The sequence below is a fragment of the Mobula hypostoma genome, chromosome 18 (assembly GCF_963921235.1).
Source record: "Mobula hypostoma chromosome 18, sMobHyp1.1, whole genome shotgun sequence".
In the NCBI taxonomy this organism is placed as follows: domain Eukaryota; kingdom Metazoa; phylum Chordata; class Chondrichthyes; order Myliobatiformes; family Myliobatidae; genus Mobula; species Mobula hypostoma.
This window is the reverse complement of record NC_086114.1, coordinates 42,466,254-42,484,835: the sequence shown is the minus strand read 5'-3', so window position 1 is coordinate 42,484,835 and position 18,582 is coordinate 42,466,254. Positions and strand designations below refer to the sequence as shown.

Below are 18,582 nucleotides of genomic sequence, written 5' to 3'. Positions count from 1 at the left end.
ACAAAAAATGCTGGAGAAATCTCAGCAGGTCAGGCAGCATCTGTGGCCTGCAGAGTTACACAGCATGGAAATGAGCACTTTGGCTGAATGTACCTATGCTGGTCAAGGTGTCTATTTGATTGAGTTTGGCTCATATCCCTCCGAACCTTTCCTATCCATGTATCTGTCCAAATGTCTTTTAAACACTGTAATTGTACCTTCCTCTACCATTTCCTTTGGCAGCTTTTTCCACACACTTGTGGCAAAACTAGCCTGCTCACAGTGGAGGGAGAGCATTTGGAATGGTATGAAGGACTTTGAGTCCCTGTGTTGGGAGGACTCAGAAGCTCGTTGTAAACAGAGAAGGGGGCACACTATTTCCTGATCTATCAACCTCCTATACAGTCAAGTACCTCCTGCTTTATATCATTAGAACCCACAAAACTGGGATGGGAGTAATCACCTCAATCCAGAGCTGACCATGAAAGAGCAGGGGGAAGAGAAAGATTCGGGGGGTGCAATTGAGACAAGCTGCATTTTTTTTGGATAGTATGCTACTGTGGCCCATGATGAAGGATGAAAGTGTTAAAAATATTTGGTGAGTTACCAGCTGCAAGGTAGTTTTATCCTGGATAGTTTGAGTATTTTTGAAGCTGCACTTATACAGGCAAATGGAGTATTACACTATTATTTTACAAGTTGTCATAGCTGATTGGAAAGCTTTGGGAGTAACTCCTAGCAGTATCTTCATAGGCAAAAGTGTGTGTGATACGTAGAGTGGCAAGGAGCAGTCGAGCAGTATTTTCCCCACGCATTCCTTCTCTCACCACCTGTCCAGTCTTCAGGAACCTCAGTCAGTGGAAATGCCCATCTAGAGTACTGTGTCTCATCAGAGCAGTGCTTGGCTTGGGTAAACACCAGTTCATCAACTGAATGTTTTATCAGTACAGGTTTCCCCTGCCATCCGAAGGTAGAGCGTTCCTACGAAACAGTTCATAAGCCGAAATGTCGTAAAGCGAAGAAGCAATTACCATTTATTTATCTGGGAAAATTTTGTGAGCGTTCGCAGACCCAAAAATAACCTACCAAATCATGCCAAATAACACATAAAACCTAAAATAACAGTAACATATAGTAAAAGCAGGAATGATATGATAAATATACAGCCTATATAAAGTAGAAATACTTTTCCACAATCATTACTGAACTGTTCTCCATAGCAAAAATCTCACGCAAGCGCTGTTGGCAAAAACACAGCGCAAGCGCCCTCCAGTAACCTTTAAGCTATGAAGCTGCCAAATCATGCCAAATAACATGTAAAAATACACAGCCTATATAAAGTAGAAATACTTTTCCATAATCATTACTGCACTGCTCTCCATAGCGAAAATCTCACACAAGTGCTGTTGGCAGAAACACTCCCTCCAGTAACCTTTAGGCTATGAAGCTGCCAAATCATACCAAATAACACGTAAAAATACACAGCCAATATAAAGTAGTAATAATGTATGTACAGTGTAGAATCACTTACTGGAATTGGTTCAGTGCCGAGCACACTGATGATGGTGTGTTAGACTGAGTTGTCGCAGGTTGGGTGGTGCAGTGGCCCCCACCCTCTAGGCTGCCGACCGATACCGAACCGCGAAGCATGCAGGGGTGCAGCGGTAGCTGGGAGGCACACAGCGAATCTTTAAGAAAAAAGCTGAAATAAACATGCTAATTAATTAGGTGCCGCCCAGCACGTAATTGTCGGTCCAGATCAGTGCCAATTTCCGATTGCGTCGTCTCTGATCTGGGCTGACAATTACGTGTCGGGCGGCACCTAATTAATTAGCATGTTTATTTCAGCTTTTTTCTTAAAGATGTGCTGTGTGCCTCCTGGCTACCGCTGCATTCTCTGCGAATCGGTATCTGTCCGCGGCCTGGGTGTTGGGGTGGTGGGACACTGGGGTGTCATCTCGTCGTCTATTTCCATTAGAGCAGGCAGCTCATCTTCTCCTATGACTGCCTGCCTCAATGTTGAAGGTCGAGGTTCGTCATCTGCTGTGGCTGCTGAGTCTTGCGCATTTTTAGATCATACAGTTCTTTGTAAGGACTCAAACCATCTTGCAAATATCCCCTAAACCTACGTACCCTTTGAAAATTAAAGTCGTGCTTTATCATTGCAGTGAAAATCTCACGCAGTTGCATCATGTTCAGTTCACTACTGCATTCGGTTTCGATTGTTATCCGTTCTTCTTCCAATTGCATCAGCTCTTCATCTATCAGTTCTTGTTCATGGGATGCCAAAACCTCTTCAACATCATCTTTGTCAGCTTCCACAAGCCAAACTCACTTTGTCCTTACTTCGTTCACCACGATCGAAATGCTTAATTATGTCTAGTTTTATGCTAAGTGTAACACCCTTGTGAGCTCTTTTAGGCTTTTCCGACACCTTAGAATTCATCTTGCAAATGACTGCTCACAGGCACGTGTTTAAGCAATGCTGACGAGAATGCAGTTCCGAATCCGGGGGAGAGCGGCTGCTCGGGGCGAGCGCTGATTTTTTTTCGCACGCTGCCTTTCTTTGTAACAGTGAAAACAACTGAAAGCAAAAAGGGAACTAATGTAATTCTTCCGTAACAGTGAGGTTTTGTGAAGCGAACGTTCGAAAAGCGGGGGACACCTGTATTTAATCTGCTTGATATGAGACTTCGTGAGATCTGGAGTCAATGTAAAACACTCTTATAGATGCTGTTGCATAAAGACAATGCAGAGTGGGATGGTACCTTGTGGTGGTGATGGGCTGGCTTCTATTTGTGATACCTTTCCCAAACTGGGTGTGAAGGATGAACTGAAGCCACATTCCTAATTCTTCAAGAATGGAAGGATATGGCATAGGGTGTTACACAATGTTTTTTTTTCCCCAGGGTTGGGGAATCAAGAACTAGAGGACTTTGGTTTAAGGTGAGAGGGGAGAGATTTAATAGGAGCCTGAAGGGCAACTTTTTCACCTGGGAGTGGTCATAGTATGGAATGATCTGTCAGGGGATGGTACACTAACAACATTTAAAAGGTACTTGTACAGGTACACGGATAGTAAAGGTTTAGAGAGATATAGGACAAACACTGGCAGGTGGTACTAGCTTAGATGTGAGTCTTGGTCCACATTGACCTCCATGCTGTATGACTTTACAATATGGCTCCTCCAATTTTATTTTTATTACGAAGTGTAGTGGCAATCAATGACTTGGTCAGGCCAGTTAAAAATCATGGATTGCCACCAGATGGATGATCCAGCAGCTTCATGATCACCAATATAAACAGTAGATTTTTATTTCAGATTATTTAACTGAATTAAAATTTCCCAGCTACTCTGATATTTGTATTTAGAAACCTGATCAAAGTTATTATGTTCCTTAATATTTTCATGTTTTTCTTTTCCTTCCAGACTCTCTATATGGAGCATTTGAGGATCTGGAGACAGGGGAAGTTCATAAAGGGAAACCTGAAGCACTAAAACAAAGTCACGAGGTCTGGGTTTAAGAAACTTTTTGTATTATTAAGCTTAATCTTTTGAAGATTCAGGAAACAATTAAAATTAATATAGGTTTCCATCATGATTTTGTTCTTATATTATGAAATTCAATGCATATCATGCCTATTTCTCAAGATACCATGCAGTAGTGTTGGAGGGGCTGCAGAGGCCATTCACCCTGCTGCTGCTTAGGTTAGAGTATTTTAGTTATGAGGAGAGGAGGGAGAAGCCGGGTCTGTTCTCCCTATAGCAGAGGAAGCTTAGAGGGGACATGATTGAGATGTGTGAAATTATTGAGGTGTATAGATTGACTGCAGGAAACATTTACTTATAACAAGGGTAGACAAAACAAGATTACGTAGGCTAAGGGGGGAAAGGTTCAGATGGGATATCATCTCAGGGCACCTTTTTGACCCAGAAGTGGAGAGTATCTGAATGTACTATCAGAGATGAAGGCAGGGTCACTGACAGCATTTAAGGAGTCTCAACAAGCTTCGATGTGGAAGGGTATGGATCAAGTGCCAGGAGGGTGGATTTTTGTGGATGGATGCCCACTGGGCAATGAGAGTGTGAGGAGCAAATGTGACTATCTGCTGAGCTGACAGAAATGTTTCATAAAAGTGAAATAATAAATTAGTGTAGGTGTGGTTAGACTAGGAGGAATTTTTTGGGGTCAGGGCTTTGAAATTGGAGTTTCAGATCATGGAAATGGAATGCAGAAACTTAAGTGCCAGGGGAGTTTGAGAGTGCGGTGTTGTGGTACGGAGGTAGGGAGTTTGAGAGTGAGGTGTTGGGGCAAGGAGGTAGGGGGTTTGAGAGTGAGGTGTTGGGGCAAGGATGTAGGGGGTTTGAGAGTGAGGTGTTGGGGCAAGGAGGTAGGGAGTTTGAGAGTGAGGTGTTGTGGTAAGGAGGTAGGGAGTTTGAGAATGAGGTGTTGGGGCAAGGATGTAGGGGGTTTGAGAGTGAGGTGTTGGGGCAAGGAGGTAGGGAGTTTGAGAGTGAGGTGTTGTGGTAAGGAGGTAGGGAGTTTGAGAATGAGGTGTTGGGGCAAGGAGGTAGGGAGTTTGAGAGTGAGGTGTGGTAAGGAGGTAGGGAGTTTGAGAGTGAGGTTGTGGCAAGGCGGTAGGGTGTTTGAAAATGAGGGTTTTCGGTGAGAGTCTTGCAAATGCAGTGTAATTTGCAGGTCTCATCTTAGCTACAGCTAGTGAGGGGCTAAGGATGGATTAGCTTCATAATAGATGTCTTCTGAAGCAATAACACTCTTTATGGATTGTTAAGTATACAAGGAAATAATATACAGTTCATTATGTCTTGTTTGGGCTCCCCTTTATCCTGTATTGAATGTACATTTGATAGCAAGAAAAGAAAAGGAACCTTTGAAATTCATCCCGAAGCAGAAAAGTAAGTGGAGAGCTAAAGAAAGCTGTTGGGGAATAAGTAAAGAATTGTTTGCATTGCTGTATAATGCTGGGTGTAACAACACAGAGCTGGTCTCATCCATTAATCCTGCATCAGAGATTTTCTCATGAAATCCATTTTTTCACTCCTTCCCCAGAACCTTTTAACAATTGTTCCATGCTTAGTCCACTTGCGGTTTCCCTAAGTTGTAAAATAGCAGCTGAAAGGTGAGGTAATGTGTCACACTGTAAAGGCATAAGTTAGTACCATTGACATATTGTGTATTTGGGTATAAACTAACAAAGAGGAGCTTCTCCACATAACAGAATGCTGGAAACACATAGCTGATCAAGCAGCATCAATGAAGAGAGAAGCAGTCTTAACATTACAGATCAAAGAGCTTTTGTCAGGTCTTAGCCTGAAACATTTTGTATTGTACAGGATTCTTGTTGTTTTCTGCAGCTACTTGTTTCAGTCGAAGCAAGTAGCTGAAGAAGTGAGTGGAAGAATTCGGGTCGAAAAAGTCGATTTTTTTTTTAAACTGCTTGGGGAGAAGGGTCTGCACTGCGCAGGCGCGTGACGTAGCGCGCCAAGGTTTAAAAAGGGAAAATTTCAACAGTTCTTGTTTCAGTCGAAGCAAGTAACTGAAGAAGTGAGCGGAAGAATTCGGGTCGAAAAAGTTGTTTTTTTTTTTAAAAACCGCTCGGGGAGAAGGGTCTGCACTGCGCAGGCGCGTGACGTAGCACGCCAAGGTTTAAAAAGCAGACCACCATATACAGCGGCCATCGTTGTAGCGGCCATTTTCGGAGTGGACTGAGTCAGAGTGGGGCAGCTTTGGCTCAAACAGGCTTCGGCGAGAACAGGTAGAGGCCAGGGTAGGTTCTGGTAAGTTTTTTGTTCAGATTGTCTAGCGTAGAGAGAATGCCAGGCAGGATGTTGGAATGCTCCTCTTGCAGGATGTGGGAAGTCAGGGAGCCCTCCGGTGTCCCTGACAACGACACCTGCAGGAAGTGCATCCAGCTGCAGCTCCTAACAAACCGCGTTAGGGAACTGGAGCAGGAGCTGGATGACCTGCGGATCATTCGGGAGAATGAGGAGATTATAGATCGTAGCTACAGGGAGGTAGTTATGCCAAAGGAGCAGAGGACAGGAAATTGGGTCACTGTCAGGCGAGGGAAGGGGAAAGGGCAGGCAGAGCAGGGTTCCCCTGTGGCCATTCCCCTCAACAACAAGTATACCGCATTGGATACTGTTGGGGGGTGACTTACCTGGGACTAGCTGCAGTAGCCGGGTGTCTGGCACTGGGTCTGGCTCTGCAGTGCAGAAGGGAGGGGGAAAAAGAGGAGAGCCGTAGTGATAGGGGACTCGATAGTTAGAGCTGCAGATAGGAGGTTCTGTGGTCGTGACAGAGAATCCAGGATGGTTTGTTGCCTCCCAGGTGCCAGGGTCAAGGATGTCTCTGATCGATTGCATGACATTCTGAAGTGGGAGGGTGATCAGCCAGATGTCGTGGTGCACATCGGTACCAATGACATAGCAAGGAAGAGTGAAGAGGTCCTGGACAGTGAGTATAGAGAGCTTGGTAGGAAGTTGAAAAGCAGGACCTCAAGGGTGGTAATCTCAGGATTGCTACCTGTGCTACGTGCCATTGAGAGTAGGAATAGGATGCTCTGGAGGATGAATAAGTGGCTGAGGAACTGGTGTAGGGAGCAGGGTTTCAGATTTCAGGATCATTGGGACCTCTTCTGGGGCAGGTGGGACCTGTACAAGAGAGACGGGTTACACTTGAACTACAGGGGGACCAATATCCTTTCAGGGAGGTTTGTTAATGCTATTGGGGGGGCTTTAAACTAGATTTGCAGGGGGATGGGAACCACAGTACCAGAGCTGACAGTGTGGCTGGAGTGAAAATAAATGATGTTAAAAGGTCAAGCAAATCTGCTAATAGAAAGGTTGTGAGTGGTGGTAAAAATCTTCTGAGGTGTATATATTTCAATGCCAGGAGTATTGCGGGGAAGGTGGATGAGTTGAGGGCGTGGATTGACACGTGGAATTATGACCTTGTAGCAATTAGTGAAACTTGGCTACAGGAGGGGCAGGACTGGCAGCTTAATATTCCAGGGTTCCGATGTTTCAGATGTGATCAAGGCAGAGGAATGAAAGGTAGGGGAGTGGCATTGCTTGTTAGGGAAAATATTACAGCAGTGCTCAGGCAGGACAGATTAGAGGGCTTGTCTACTGAGTCCTTATGGGTGGAGCTGAGAAACAGGAAAGGTATGGCCACATTAGTGGGATTGTATTACAGACCACCCAATAGTCAAAGAGAATTGGAAGTGCAAATCTGCAGAGAGATAGCAGGCAACTGCAGGAAACATAAAGTTGTGGTGGTAGGGGATTTTAATTTTCCATATATTGATTGGGACTCCCATACTGTTAGGGGTCTAGATGGTTTAGAGTTTGTAAAATGTGTTCAGGAAAGTTTTCTAAATCAATATATAGAGGGACCAACTAGAGGGGATGCAATATTGGATCTCCTGTTAGGAAACGAGTTAGGACAAGTGACGGAAGTCTGTGTAGGGGAGCACTTTGATTCCAGTGATCATAACACCATTAGTTTCAACTTGATCATGGACAAGGATAGATCTGGTCCTAGGGTTGAGGTTCGTAACTGGAAGAAGGCCAAATTTGAAGAAATGAGAAAGGATCTAAAAAGCGTGGATTGGGACAGGTTGTTCTTTGGCATGGATGTGATCGGTAGGTGGGAAGCTTTCAAAGCAGAAATTTTGAGAGTGCAGAATTTGTATGTTCCTGTCAGGATTAAAGGCAAGGTGAATAGGAATAAGGAACCTTGGTTCTCAAAGGATATTGCAACTCTGATAAAGAAGAAGAGGGAGTTGTATGATGTGTATAGGAAGCAGGGAGTAAATAAGGTGCTTGAGGAGTACAAGAAGTGCAAGAAAATACTTGAGAAAGAAATCAGTAGGGCTAAAAGAAGACATGAGTTTGCCTTGGCAGTCAAAGTGAAGGATAATCCAAAGAGCTTTTACCGATATATTAAGAGCAAAAGGATTGTAAGGGATAAAATTGGTCCTCTTGAAGATCAGAGTGGTCGGCTATGTGCGGAACCAAAGGAAATGGGGGAGATCTTAAATAGGTTTTTTGCGTCTGTGTTTACTAAGGAAACTGGCATGAAGTCTATGGAATTAAGGGAAACAAGTAGTGAGATCATGGAAACTGTACAGATCGAAAAGGAGGAGGTCCTTGCTGTCTTGAGGAAAATTAAAGTGGATAAATCCCCGGGACCTGACAGGGTGTTCCCTCGGACCTTGAAGGAGACTAGTGTTGAAATTGCAGGGGCCCTGGCTGAAATATTTTAAATGTCGCTGTCTACAGGTGAGGTGCCGGAGGATTGGAGAGTGGCTCATGTTGTTCCGTTGTTTAAAAAAGGATTGAAAAGTAATCCGGGAAATTACAGGCCAGTAAGTTTAACGTTGGTAGTAGGTAAGTTATTGGAGGGAGTACTAAGAGACAGAATCTACAAGCATTTGGATGGACGGGGACTTATTAGGGAGAGTCAACATGGCTTTGTGCATGGTAGGTCATGTTTGACCAATCTATTGGAGTTTTTCGAGGAGGTTACCGGGAAAGTGGATGAAGGGAAGGCAGTGGATATTGTCTACATGGACTTCAGTAAGGCCTTTGACAAGGTCCCTCATGGGAGGTTAGTTAGGAAAATTCAGTCGCTAGGTATACATGGAGAGGTGGTAAATTGGATTAGACATTGGCTCGATGGAAGAAGCCAGAGAGTGGTGGTAGAGAATTGCTTCTCTGAGTGGAGGCCTGTGACTAGTGGTGTGCCACAGGGATCAGTGCTGGGTCCATTGTTATTTGTCATCTATATCAATGATCTGGATGATAATGTGGTAAATTGGATCAGCAAGTTTGCTGATGATACAAAGATTGGAGGTGTAGTAGACAGTGAGGAAGGTTTTCAGAGCCTGCAGAGGGACTTGGACCAGCTGGAAAAATGGGCTAAAAAATGGCAGATGGAGTTTAATACTGACAAGTGTGAGGTACTGCACGTTGGAAGGACAAACCAAGGAACACAGGGATCTGGGAATACAGATACAAAATTCCCTAAAAGTGGCGTCACAGGTAGATAGGGTCATAAAGAGAGCTTTTGGTACATTGGCCTTTATTAATCAAAGTATTGAGTATAAGAGCTGGAATGTTATGATGAGGTTGTATAAGGCATTGGTGAGGTCGAATCTGGAGTATTGTGTTCCGTTTTGGTCACCAAATTACAGGAAGGATATAAATAAGGTTGAAAGAGTGCAGAGAAGGTTTACAAGGATGTTGCCAGGACTTGAGAAACTCAGTTACAGAGAAAGGTTGAATAGGTTGGGACTTCATTCCCTGGAGCGTAGAAGAATGAGGGGAGATTTGATAGAGGTATATAAAATTATGATGGGTATAGACAGAGTGAATGCAAGCAGGCTTTTTCCACTGAGGCAAGGGGAGAAAAAAACCAGAGGACATGGGTTTAGGGTGAGGGGGGAAAAGTTTAAAGGGAACATTAGTGGGGGCTTCTTCACACAGAGAATGGTGGGAGTATGGAATGAGCTGCCAGACGAGGTGGTAAATGCGGGTTCTTTTTTAACATTTAAGAATAAATTGGACAGATACATGGATGGGAGGTGTATGGAGGGATATGGTCCATGTGCAGGTCAGTGGGACTAGGCAGAAAATGGTTCAGCACAGCCAAGAAGGGCCAAAAGGCCTGTTTCTGTGCTGTAGTTTCTATGGTTTCTATGGTTTTTGGATCTATGCTGATGTTTGTTTAAAGTACAGTATATGGAACTGACAGCTGTGAGCGAATCAGACTCGAGTGTCATTCCAGCGACATGAATCATCTGTCAACACTTTTTGTGTTGGTTTGCACGTTAGGAATTGACGCAGGAGCAAGATGCTAAAATCTGCCCAGGAGATCACATCCATAAATAAATTATAACATTCAGAGCTTCGAGGCTCAATGGTGAGCAAGGCAGAAATTGAAACTCTTATGTTGGAGCTACTTGATAGAGAAATCTGTTTTAAATTTGGATACAAATTGTATGTTAAACCAGGAAGACGATATAACAGATGCTGAAGATAGCAATGATCCTGGAAAGCCAAAGGAGGAGGAAGAACAGACCAAACGCTTAGAGAAAAAGCGGAAATTGAAGGAAATGTTCGACGTTGAGTATGATGGTGGAGATGGAACTTACTTTGATGATCTGAAGGATGAAATGCAGAAGCAAGCACAGGTAAAAATAGATATTCAGACTTTGACCCTGCTCTGCACAAATATGACTAATATGACAAGTTAGGAATCTAAACATCACAAATTCAGAATGTTTTAGGATGCCTAGATTGGTATATCTACTCCTTCCTTTGCTGTTTGTCACTGTTTTCATTCCCTGTCATTTAGAGGGATTTCTTCATTAGTTCCCTAATTATTGAGCTCTGATTCTGAGTGGTTTGATAAAATTGGAAACAATTTATTGTAAATATACAGCTGAATGGAAAATCCAAGTTAATTGCGTACGCTACATCAATTTAATTGTACATGTCAGCATGATTGGTCCCGTTTGCTACTATCTCAGGTACAATGCTGCAAGAAGTTAGTAATAACGTGTGACAGACACACACACACACATCTCTGCACCATCCTGTATTGGTACTACTTCATGTGAATTTTTGTTCTTCTTAAAGCTTAACCGTGCTGAATTCGATGACCAAAACGATGAAGTCCGGATTCAGTATGAAGGTTTTAGACCTGGAATGTATGTACGAGTTGAGATCGAGAATGTACCTTATGAATTTGTGGCGAATTTTGACTCCCATTATCCATTGATACTTGGTGGCTTGGGAAGCAGCGAAGGAAATATAGGATACCTGCAGGTAAATATTCACCATTAACAACTTGCAGTAAATAATATCTTAACCATAGGAACGCTTGCAGAAAAGAAACTGACAAATTGACTCTGAGTTAAAGATAACAGGGCAGCATTCTTCTCATATGACACTGTAAGAAGTATGTACAGTACATGTGGCAAACTTGCCTGCATTGGTCAGGGCATTAAGTATAAAAATTGGGAAATTGTGTTGTAGCTGTATAGAACTTCGGTTAGGCCGCATTTGGGATATTGCATTCAATTCTGGTCATGTCATGAGAGGAAGGATATGGAGATTTTCAAGAGGGTACAGTGGAGGTTTACCAGGATGCTGCCAACTTTGGAGGACGTGCTATGAGAAGAGGTTGGACAAGCTGGGTTTTCTCTGGAGTGGTGGATGCTGAGGGGAGATTTGATGGACCTATATAAATTTATGTTAAACAGATAGGCAGCTAGTACACTTCTCTCTGGATTACATACCTCGTACTAGAGAGCTTGTATTTAAGGTGAGGCGGGGAAGTACAAAGGAGATGTGCAAGCTAAGTTTTTTTTTTACACAGGGAGGTGTGCAGGCCTGGAATACATCTATGGGTGGTAGAGGCAGATAGCATAGTAGCATTTAAGAGACTTTTAGATAAGCACATATGCAGAGAAAAGAGGGATATGGTCAATATCTGTGAAAGAGGCATTAAACTAATTAGGAGTCACTGATGTAATTTCTCATCTTTCCAAACAATCTGCCTTCCCCCATACCCCCCCCCAACTAATTGTCCTGATATCCTCCACCAATCTACTCTAAATACAATCTGGAATGATCAATTAACCTATCAGCACCCGTTGGGATGTAAGTAACAGCACCTCAGGGAAACCCATCCTGGCACAGAAAGGCTACACACAGCCAGGTACCAGGGATCTGGAGCTGTGTGGCAGCACCCCTGTTAGAGCTGTGTCACTCTGCCAGTCTTTCCTGCTGCAAGGATATTGGTTTAACTCCACGCATGAATGTGAGTCATGGAACACTACACCCCAGAAGCAGGCCCTTTGGCCCATCTAGTCTGTGCTGAATTGCAGTTTGTCTAGTCCCATTGACTCACACCCAGACCATAGCCGTCCATACCCCTCCCATCCCTGTACTCATCCAAGCTTCCCTTAAATGTTGCAGTAGAATCCGCATCCACTACTTCTACGAGCAGCTTGCACTACTCACTGAGTGGAGAAGTTCCCTCTCAGGTTCCCCTTAAATATTTCACTTCTCACTCTTAATCTCTGACCTTAGTTCTAGTCTCTGCAAACCTCAGTGGAAAAAGCCTGTTTGGATTTACCCTATCTATACCCATCAGAATTTTGTATACTTCTTTCAAATCTCCCCTCATTCTCCTACACTCCAGGGGAAAAAAGGCCTAACCTATTCAAGCTTTCCCTGTAATTCAGGTCCTACGTCCCAACAGCATCCTGGTAAATTTTCTCTGTACTCCTTCAATCTTATTGATATCTTTCTTGTAGGTTGGAGGCCAGAATACTCAAGGAATTGTGGATTTGTGTACCCAGAGCCCTCTGTTCCACCACACCCCTTAGTGTCCTACTGTTACTGTGTGAGGCCTACCCTGGATTGTCCTCTCAACGTGCAACACTTCACAATTGTCTGCACTAAATTTCATCTGACATTTTCAGCCTATTTTTTTCTTTTTCTTAATTCTTCATTGCGGTAATGTAATAGATGAACCATGAGACGGATTATGTTTGTTAAAAGATGTACAGTGGAAGTTTTAACCTATGCAGGAGCATAATGTAGGTACTAAGCTACTGAACTGGCCACATACCATGGGGTGATATTATGTCCCAACCAGCCTTTGTTTCCATCTCGACTAGATGCGTTTAAAGAAGCATAGATGGCACAAGAAGATTCTGAAGACCAGGGACCCTTTGATCTTCTCCTTGGGCTGGAGACGCTTTCAGACTATTCCGCTGTATCACATTGATGATCACAATGGGCGTCATAGGCTGCTCAAGTACACACCTGAGCACATGCACTGTACTGCTACTATTTGGGGTAAGGAATTTAATGCCATTGCTAGTTGCCCTCAAAAATGTCAGGGACCTTAACAGTCTTTCGGCTGAAGGTATAGCCACAATACTGGAAGGATTTACTTTTCAGTCATGAAAGAATATTGATCGATTTCCAAGTCAGGATGGTATGGAGCATGAGTGAAACCCATATACGTGTCCTCTTGTCCTTGGTGATAGAGACAAACAGATCAGAAAAAAAGGCTTTTTAGCCCAACTGGTCCGTTTCAACTAAGGTTGCCATTTTAGCTAGTCCCATTTGTCCATGTCCTACTAAACCTTTCCTGTCCATGTACCTGTCTAAATATCTTTGAAATGCTGTTAATGTGGCTGCCTCAACCACTTCCTTAGGCACCTCATTCCACAGACCATTCTCTGGGAAAAGATGGTGCCTCTTGAGTTCCCATTAAATTTCTCCCCTTTCGTCCTAAACCTATGCCATCTAGTTTGGGATTCCCCAACCGTGGGACAAAAAGACTCTGCAGATTCGACTTATCTATGCTCCTCATGACTTTTATACACCTCTATAAGATCACCTTCCCCTATTCTCCTATACTCCAGTGAATAAAGTGCTAGCCCACTCTCCCCAACTCTCCAGCCTAGTCAGGCTGGCTAGTCTCCAGCTTGATGGCATGAACATTACTTTCTCTAACCTCCCTCCAGTCCCGGAGAACATCCTTGTAAATATTTCCTTCACTCTTTCCAGTAAAGTGGCCTGTTTCTTATAAAACAGCAATCAAAACTGGACACCATATACAAAACGCTGGAGGAGCAGATCAGGCAGCATCTATGGAGGGGAAGAAACAGTTGATTTTTCAGGCTGAAAGCCTTCATCAGGACTGGGAAGAAAGGGACCAGAATAAGAAGGTGGGGGGAGTGGGAGGAGTATAAGGTGGTAGGTCATACATGAGACCAGGTGGGAGGAAGGCGGGGGGGGGTAGAAACTGGGGGGGGCTGGAGGAATAATGGGAGGTGATGGGAGAGGGAGGTGAAGGACTGAGGAAGGAGGAATCTGATAGAAGAGAACAGTGGGTCATGGAATAAAGGGAAGGTGGTGGGTGGCCAGAGGGAGGTGACGGGCAGATCATGAGGGTGGAGGAGAACAGCAGGATTGAAAAGCCACCACAATGGGAGGAGAAATGAAAAAGGGGGGAGGGCAGAGAAAACTTAGGGGAATGGTACTGGAGGTTAGAGAAATTAATGTTCATGCCATCAGGTTGGAGACTAGTCAGATGGAATATGAGGAGTTGCTTTTCAAGCCTGAGTTTGACCTCATCATGGCAATAGAGGCCATGGATAGACATGAAGGTGAGGGAATGGCAAATGGAATTGAAATGTGTGGCCACCAGGAGAGCCTGGTTGTTGAGCTCATCAAAGTGCGCCCCACTTTGTGCCACGTGTCACTGATGTAGAGGCCGTACTCAGAACAGCGGCTACAATAAATGACACTGATGCAACTGCAACATAATATTCCAACCTGTGTGTCCAACAGCTCAACTGATAAAGGCCAGTGTGCCACAAACATTCCTCAGCACCCTATCTACCTACGAAGCCACTTTCAGAGCATGTGGGCTTGTATTCCTCTCTCCCTCTGTCCCACCATTCCCCAGGACCATATCATTCACTGTAAAAATCTTACTCTGATAAGTCTTCCCAAAATGCAACATCTTGCACTTATCCAAATTATGCTACATTTGCCATTTGTAGGCCTACTAACCCATCTAATTAAGATCCCTCTGTAAGTCCTAATAACTATCTTTACTTTCTGTAATACCGCTAATTTTAGTGTCACCTGCAAAACTTAATACCACACCTTGTACATTCTCATTCAAATCATTGATACAGATGACAAACAGCAATGGGCCCAGCACTGAACCCTGAGGCACATCACTACTTATGGGCATTCGGTCCCAGAAGCATCCTTCCATGATCGCCATATTAGAGATTGTGGGTTTGGAGGTTTGGATGATGGAATTGATGGCTTTGTGGCCAAGTTTGCGGATGATACAAAGATAGGTAGAGGAGCAGGTAGTGTTGAGGGAGCAGAGAATCTGCAGAAGGACTTCATTTGGGAGAATGGGCAAAGAAGTGGCAAATAGAATATGGTTGTGAATTTTGGTAGAAGGAATAAAGGCCTGGGCTGTTTTCTAATCAGGAGAAAATTAAAAAATCAGAGGTACAAAGGGACTTAAGAGTCCTTTCGCAGGATTCCCTAAAGGTTAACGTGCAGGTTGAGTTGGTAGTAAGGAAGGCAAATGCAATGTTGGTATTCATTTCAAGAGGACCAGAAGATAAGAGCAAGGGTGTAATGCTGAGGCTTTATAAGGCATTGGTCAAACTGTACTTGGAGTATTGGGAGCAGTTTTGGGCACACTATCTAAAAGACGTGCTGGCATTGGGGAGGGTCCAGAGGAGGTTCACAAGAATGATTCCAGGAATGAAAGTGGAGGAGTCTTGGGACAAGAGGGCACAGCCTCCGAATAGAGGGGCGTCCATTGAGAACAGAGATGAAGAGGAATTCCTTTAGCCAGAAGGTGGTGAATCTCCAGAATTCATTGCCATAGGTGGCTGTGGAGAACAAGCAATGAGGATATTTAAAGTGGAGGAGTAGTTTACCCCCCCTCCCCCCCCCAACAGTTGACCTGAGAGAGGTATGTAAGATCATGAGGGGCAGAGACAGGATGAAAGTACAGTTTTTTTCAAAGGGAAGGATTCTAAAAACAAGGAGGCATAGGTGAAGTGAGAGATTTAAAAGGGACATCGGAGCAGTTTCTTCACACAATAGGTGGAATGAGCTGCCTGAAATGGTGGTTGATGCAGCACATTAGCAACATGTAAAAGTCACCTAGATAGATGTTTAGAGGGCTATGGGTCAAACATGGGCAGATGGGGCTAACTTGCTCGGTAACACAATTGGCATGATGAATTAGGCCAAAGGGCTTGTCTCTATGTTGTATGAGTCTCCAACACTTAAGCTAATTCACCTCTAGTTCCCTGCTTTCTAGCTTTCTTCCTTTTTGAACATAGGGGTCTCATTAGCAGTTTTTCAATCTTCTGGTACCAGCTCAATGAGTTATGAAAAATTTCAGCTGACGATCCACTATCTTTGCAGCCATTTCTTTTAAAGCAAGTTTGCAGTCCAATAGGTTCTCATGACTCGAATGCCTTTATCCCCTGAGTTTCTCCAATACTCTGCCCCTTGTAATTGGGTCTTTACCAATAGGGATAGTTCCCAGTGACACTGATGCCAATCATCATGAAGTGCTTTGAACAATAGTGGTGGGGCTCATCACCAACAACAATAAGACAGACAGGAGGTGGAAGAGCTCAAGGCCTGGTGCCAGGCAAATGACTTCTTCCTCAGCATCAACAAGACAAAGAAGGTTATTGACCTCAGGTGAACTCTCAATCCCTTTTGTAGTTTTCAACTCTTGGAGTGCATATCTTGCACAACCTCACATGGTCCCAGAATATATTCTTCACAATTAGGAAAGCACACCAATGCCTTTAGTTTCTGGGAAGGTTAAGTGAGCTGGACTATGTACATCTATATTCATGTCATTCGACAGATGCATAGTAGAGAGTGTTGTAAAAAAATACTTATGATGATTAGTGAGGCACAGAGAGATCTGTATTTACTGAGAAGTACCTTTATTGTTTAAACTAACAAGTATGTGAATTCATACACTAAAATACCTTGTGTGCACACCTGCTAAGTATCCCTGACTCTCCTGAATAGTCAAAGAATAGCATAGGTATTACCTGGGCAAAGGAGTTTACGCTGGCCAGACACTTCTCATAGTGCTGATTCACTCGCCACCTGTTTCACACAGGATTGCTCATGCTTGTATCTGAGATGGTTATTCTTCGAAGTTACTGCTACCAGCACACACGAAGCATCAACTTTTATATCCATTCCTTATCAATTCAAATATCGCATTCCAGTGTCATTGGCCACAGGTCATATGTCTGTCCTTTAACACTTCATTATTGGCTCTGCTCCAAGTTAGCATCAATTTATTGCCCCCTTCCCATCAAGTGACAGTCGATAATGCATGGTTCTTTGTTCTCAATCAGCAACGAGCTCGAATCACTCCAGTCAGACACCAACCCTAATATTCACAAACCTGCATATTATATCCAACGAAAGAACATCTCACAAATAATTTATTTGGAAATGATCTCCAGATTAGCAGATTACCTGAAGTATCATTGTGTCTTTAAAACATTGATCAAGCTCAGCATGTCGAGCTCACAAAATGGAGAATAGAGTGTCTTCACAAAATGGCAGCCTCCATCCCCAAGCATGCGGCAAGAACAGAGGCAATTAGTCTGCCTGCTTCCACTGTCCTTGATTCATTTGAATTTACTGATTTGTAAGCTGTCAATCTTTCTGCCCAATAAGAGCATCATCGCTTGGTATGGAAACTGCGTTCTGGCTGACAGGAAGGCTCTACAACGGGTAGACAAAACTGCCCAATGCATCACCAGTATCTGCCTACCTGCCGTCAAGGAGTAAGGCTGATCAACACCTCCACCTCTACTTTATGAACATTCAATCAATCTATGTATATAAGCTATCTTGTGTATTTATATTTATTGCTTATGTTTTTTTTAAAAAAAACATTGTGTTCTTTATCTTATTGTGGTTTTTTTTGTGTTGCATCAGATCTGGAGTAACAATGATTTCATTCTCCTTTGCACTTGTGTACTGGAAATGACATTAAGCAATCTTGAATCTTTTGCAAGTTCTACTGCGTTATTTGAAATTAGCCTGCCTGATATCTTAGGGATACGAGCAATATCTTCTCTGGTGGAGGCTGATCCAAAAAAACTATTCAGTTCAGTGGCAACACTTGAACTGCTTAGGCATAGATAGCTATAGATCAAGTGCAGTAAGGAGGAGTTACTGGTCAGCATGGCTCTGTGTTGCCTGTTTCTATGATCTCTAACTGCTGTTCCTTTCCCCTTTATTCCAGGTCCAATTACTCCACAAGGCACAGGGTTTTTTGCCATTTCATCTATGGGTGGTGCTTTGGTGAGTTACAACTGGCATGACACGAGAAAAGCCCAAGTCCTGGATGGAAGGCAGGGAAGCCTTGGTTCAGTGATTCCCTTTTGCATGCTCCTGCGTCATCCTTAATCTCTTCCTTCTGCCACCCTATCATTACAACTCCCCACTAATCAGGAAGAGTCCAGATTTATTCCCTTGGAATGTAGGAGGCTGAGGTTGCCCTTATAGAAGGTCATAATGTGGGGAATAGGTATTCAGAGACCTTATCCTGTGACAGTGGAGTCTAGAGCTGTTAGCTATAAGGTGAGAGGGGAGAAATTTAAAAGAGATCTGAGGGAACAAGCTGCCAGAGGTGCTGATAGATGTAGTTGCAGTTACATTTTTTTAGGTATTTTGGGAGATACATATATAGGGAAGACATTGAGATTTATGCCCTCTAAGCAGGAAAAGGGCTGGCAAAAACATGTAGGTGAGCTTCTGCTCTATTTACTATGGATGATAAGACCTAGGAAGAACAGAGGAACCTTTTCAAGGAGCCCTGAAGGCATCGGAACTGACAGAGAAGATGATTAAGAAAGCCATCAGGATACTGGCCTTTAATAGTCACTGCACCCAGCAGGAAGTTTGTGAATAATTATGCTAGACATTAGTTAGGCTACTGGAACACTGTACAC

The 18,582-nt window shown here is 43.5% G+C and overlaps 1 protein-coding gene across 1 annotated transcript in view; it reads left to right on the top strand.

Annotated features, from left to right (window-relative positions):
* The window catches only part of bms1 (BMS1 ribosome biogenesis factor), a 93,329-nt gene that overhangs the window by 53,617 nt on the left and 21,130 nt on the right, over positions 1–18,582 (top strand). The window contains exons 14-18 of the mRNA XM_063070807.1: positions 3,410–3,492; positions 10,021–10,200; positions 10,649–10,837; positions 12,700–12,880; positions 17,874–17,932. Of these exons, the coding sequence (XP_062926877.1) occupies positions 3,410–3,492; positions 10,021–10,200; positions 10,649–10,837; positions 12,700–12,880; positions 17,874–17,932 (692 nt within the window). The remainder of the gene's footprint in view (positions 1–3,409; positions 3,493–10,020; positions 10,201–10,648; positions 10,838–12,699; positions 12,881–17,873; positions 17,933–18,582) is intronic.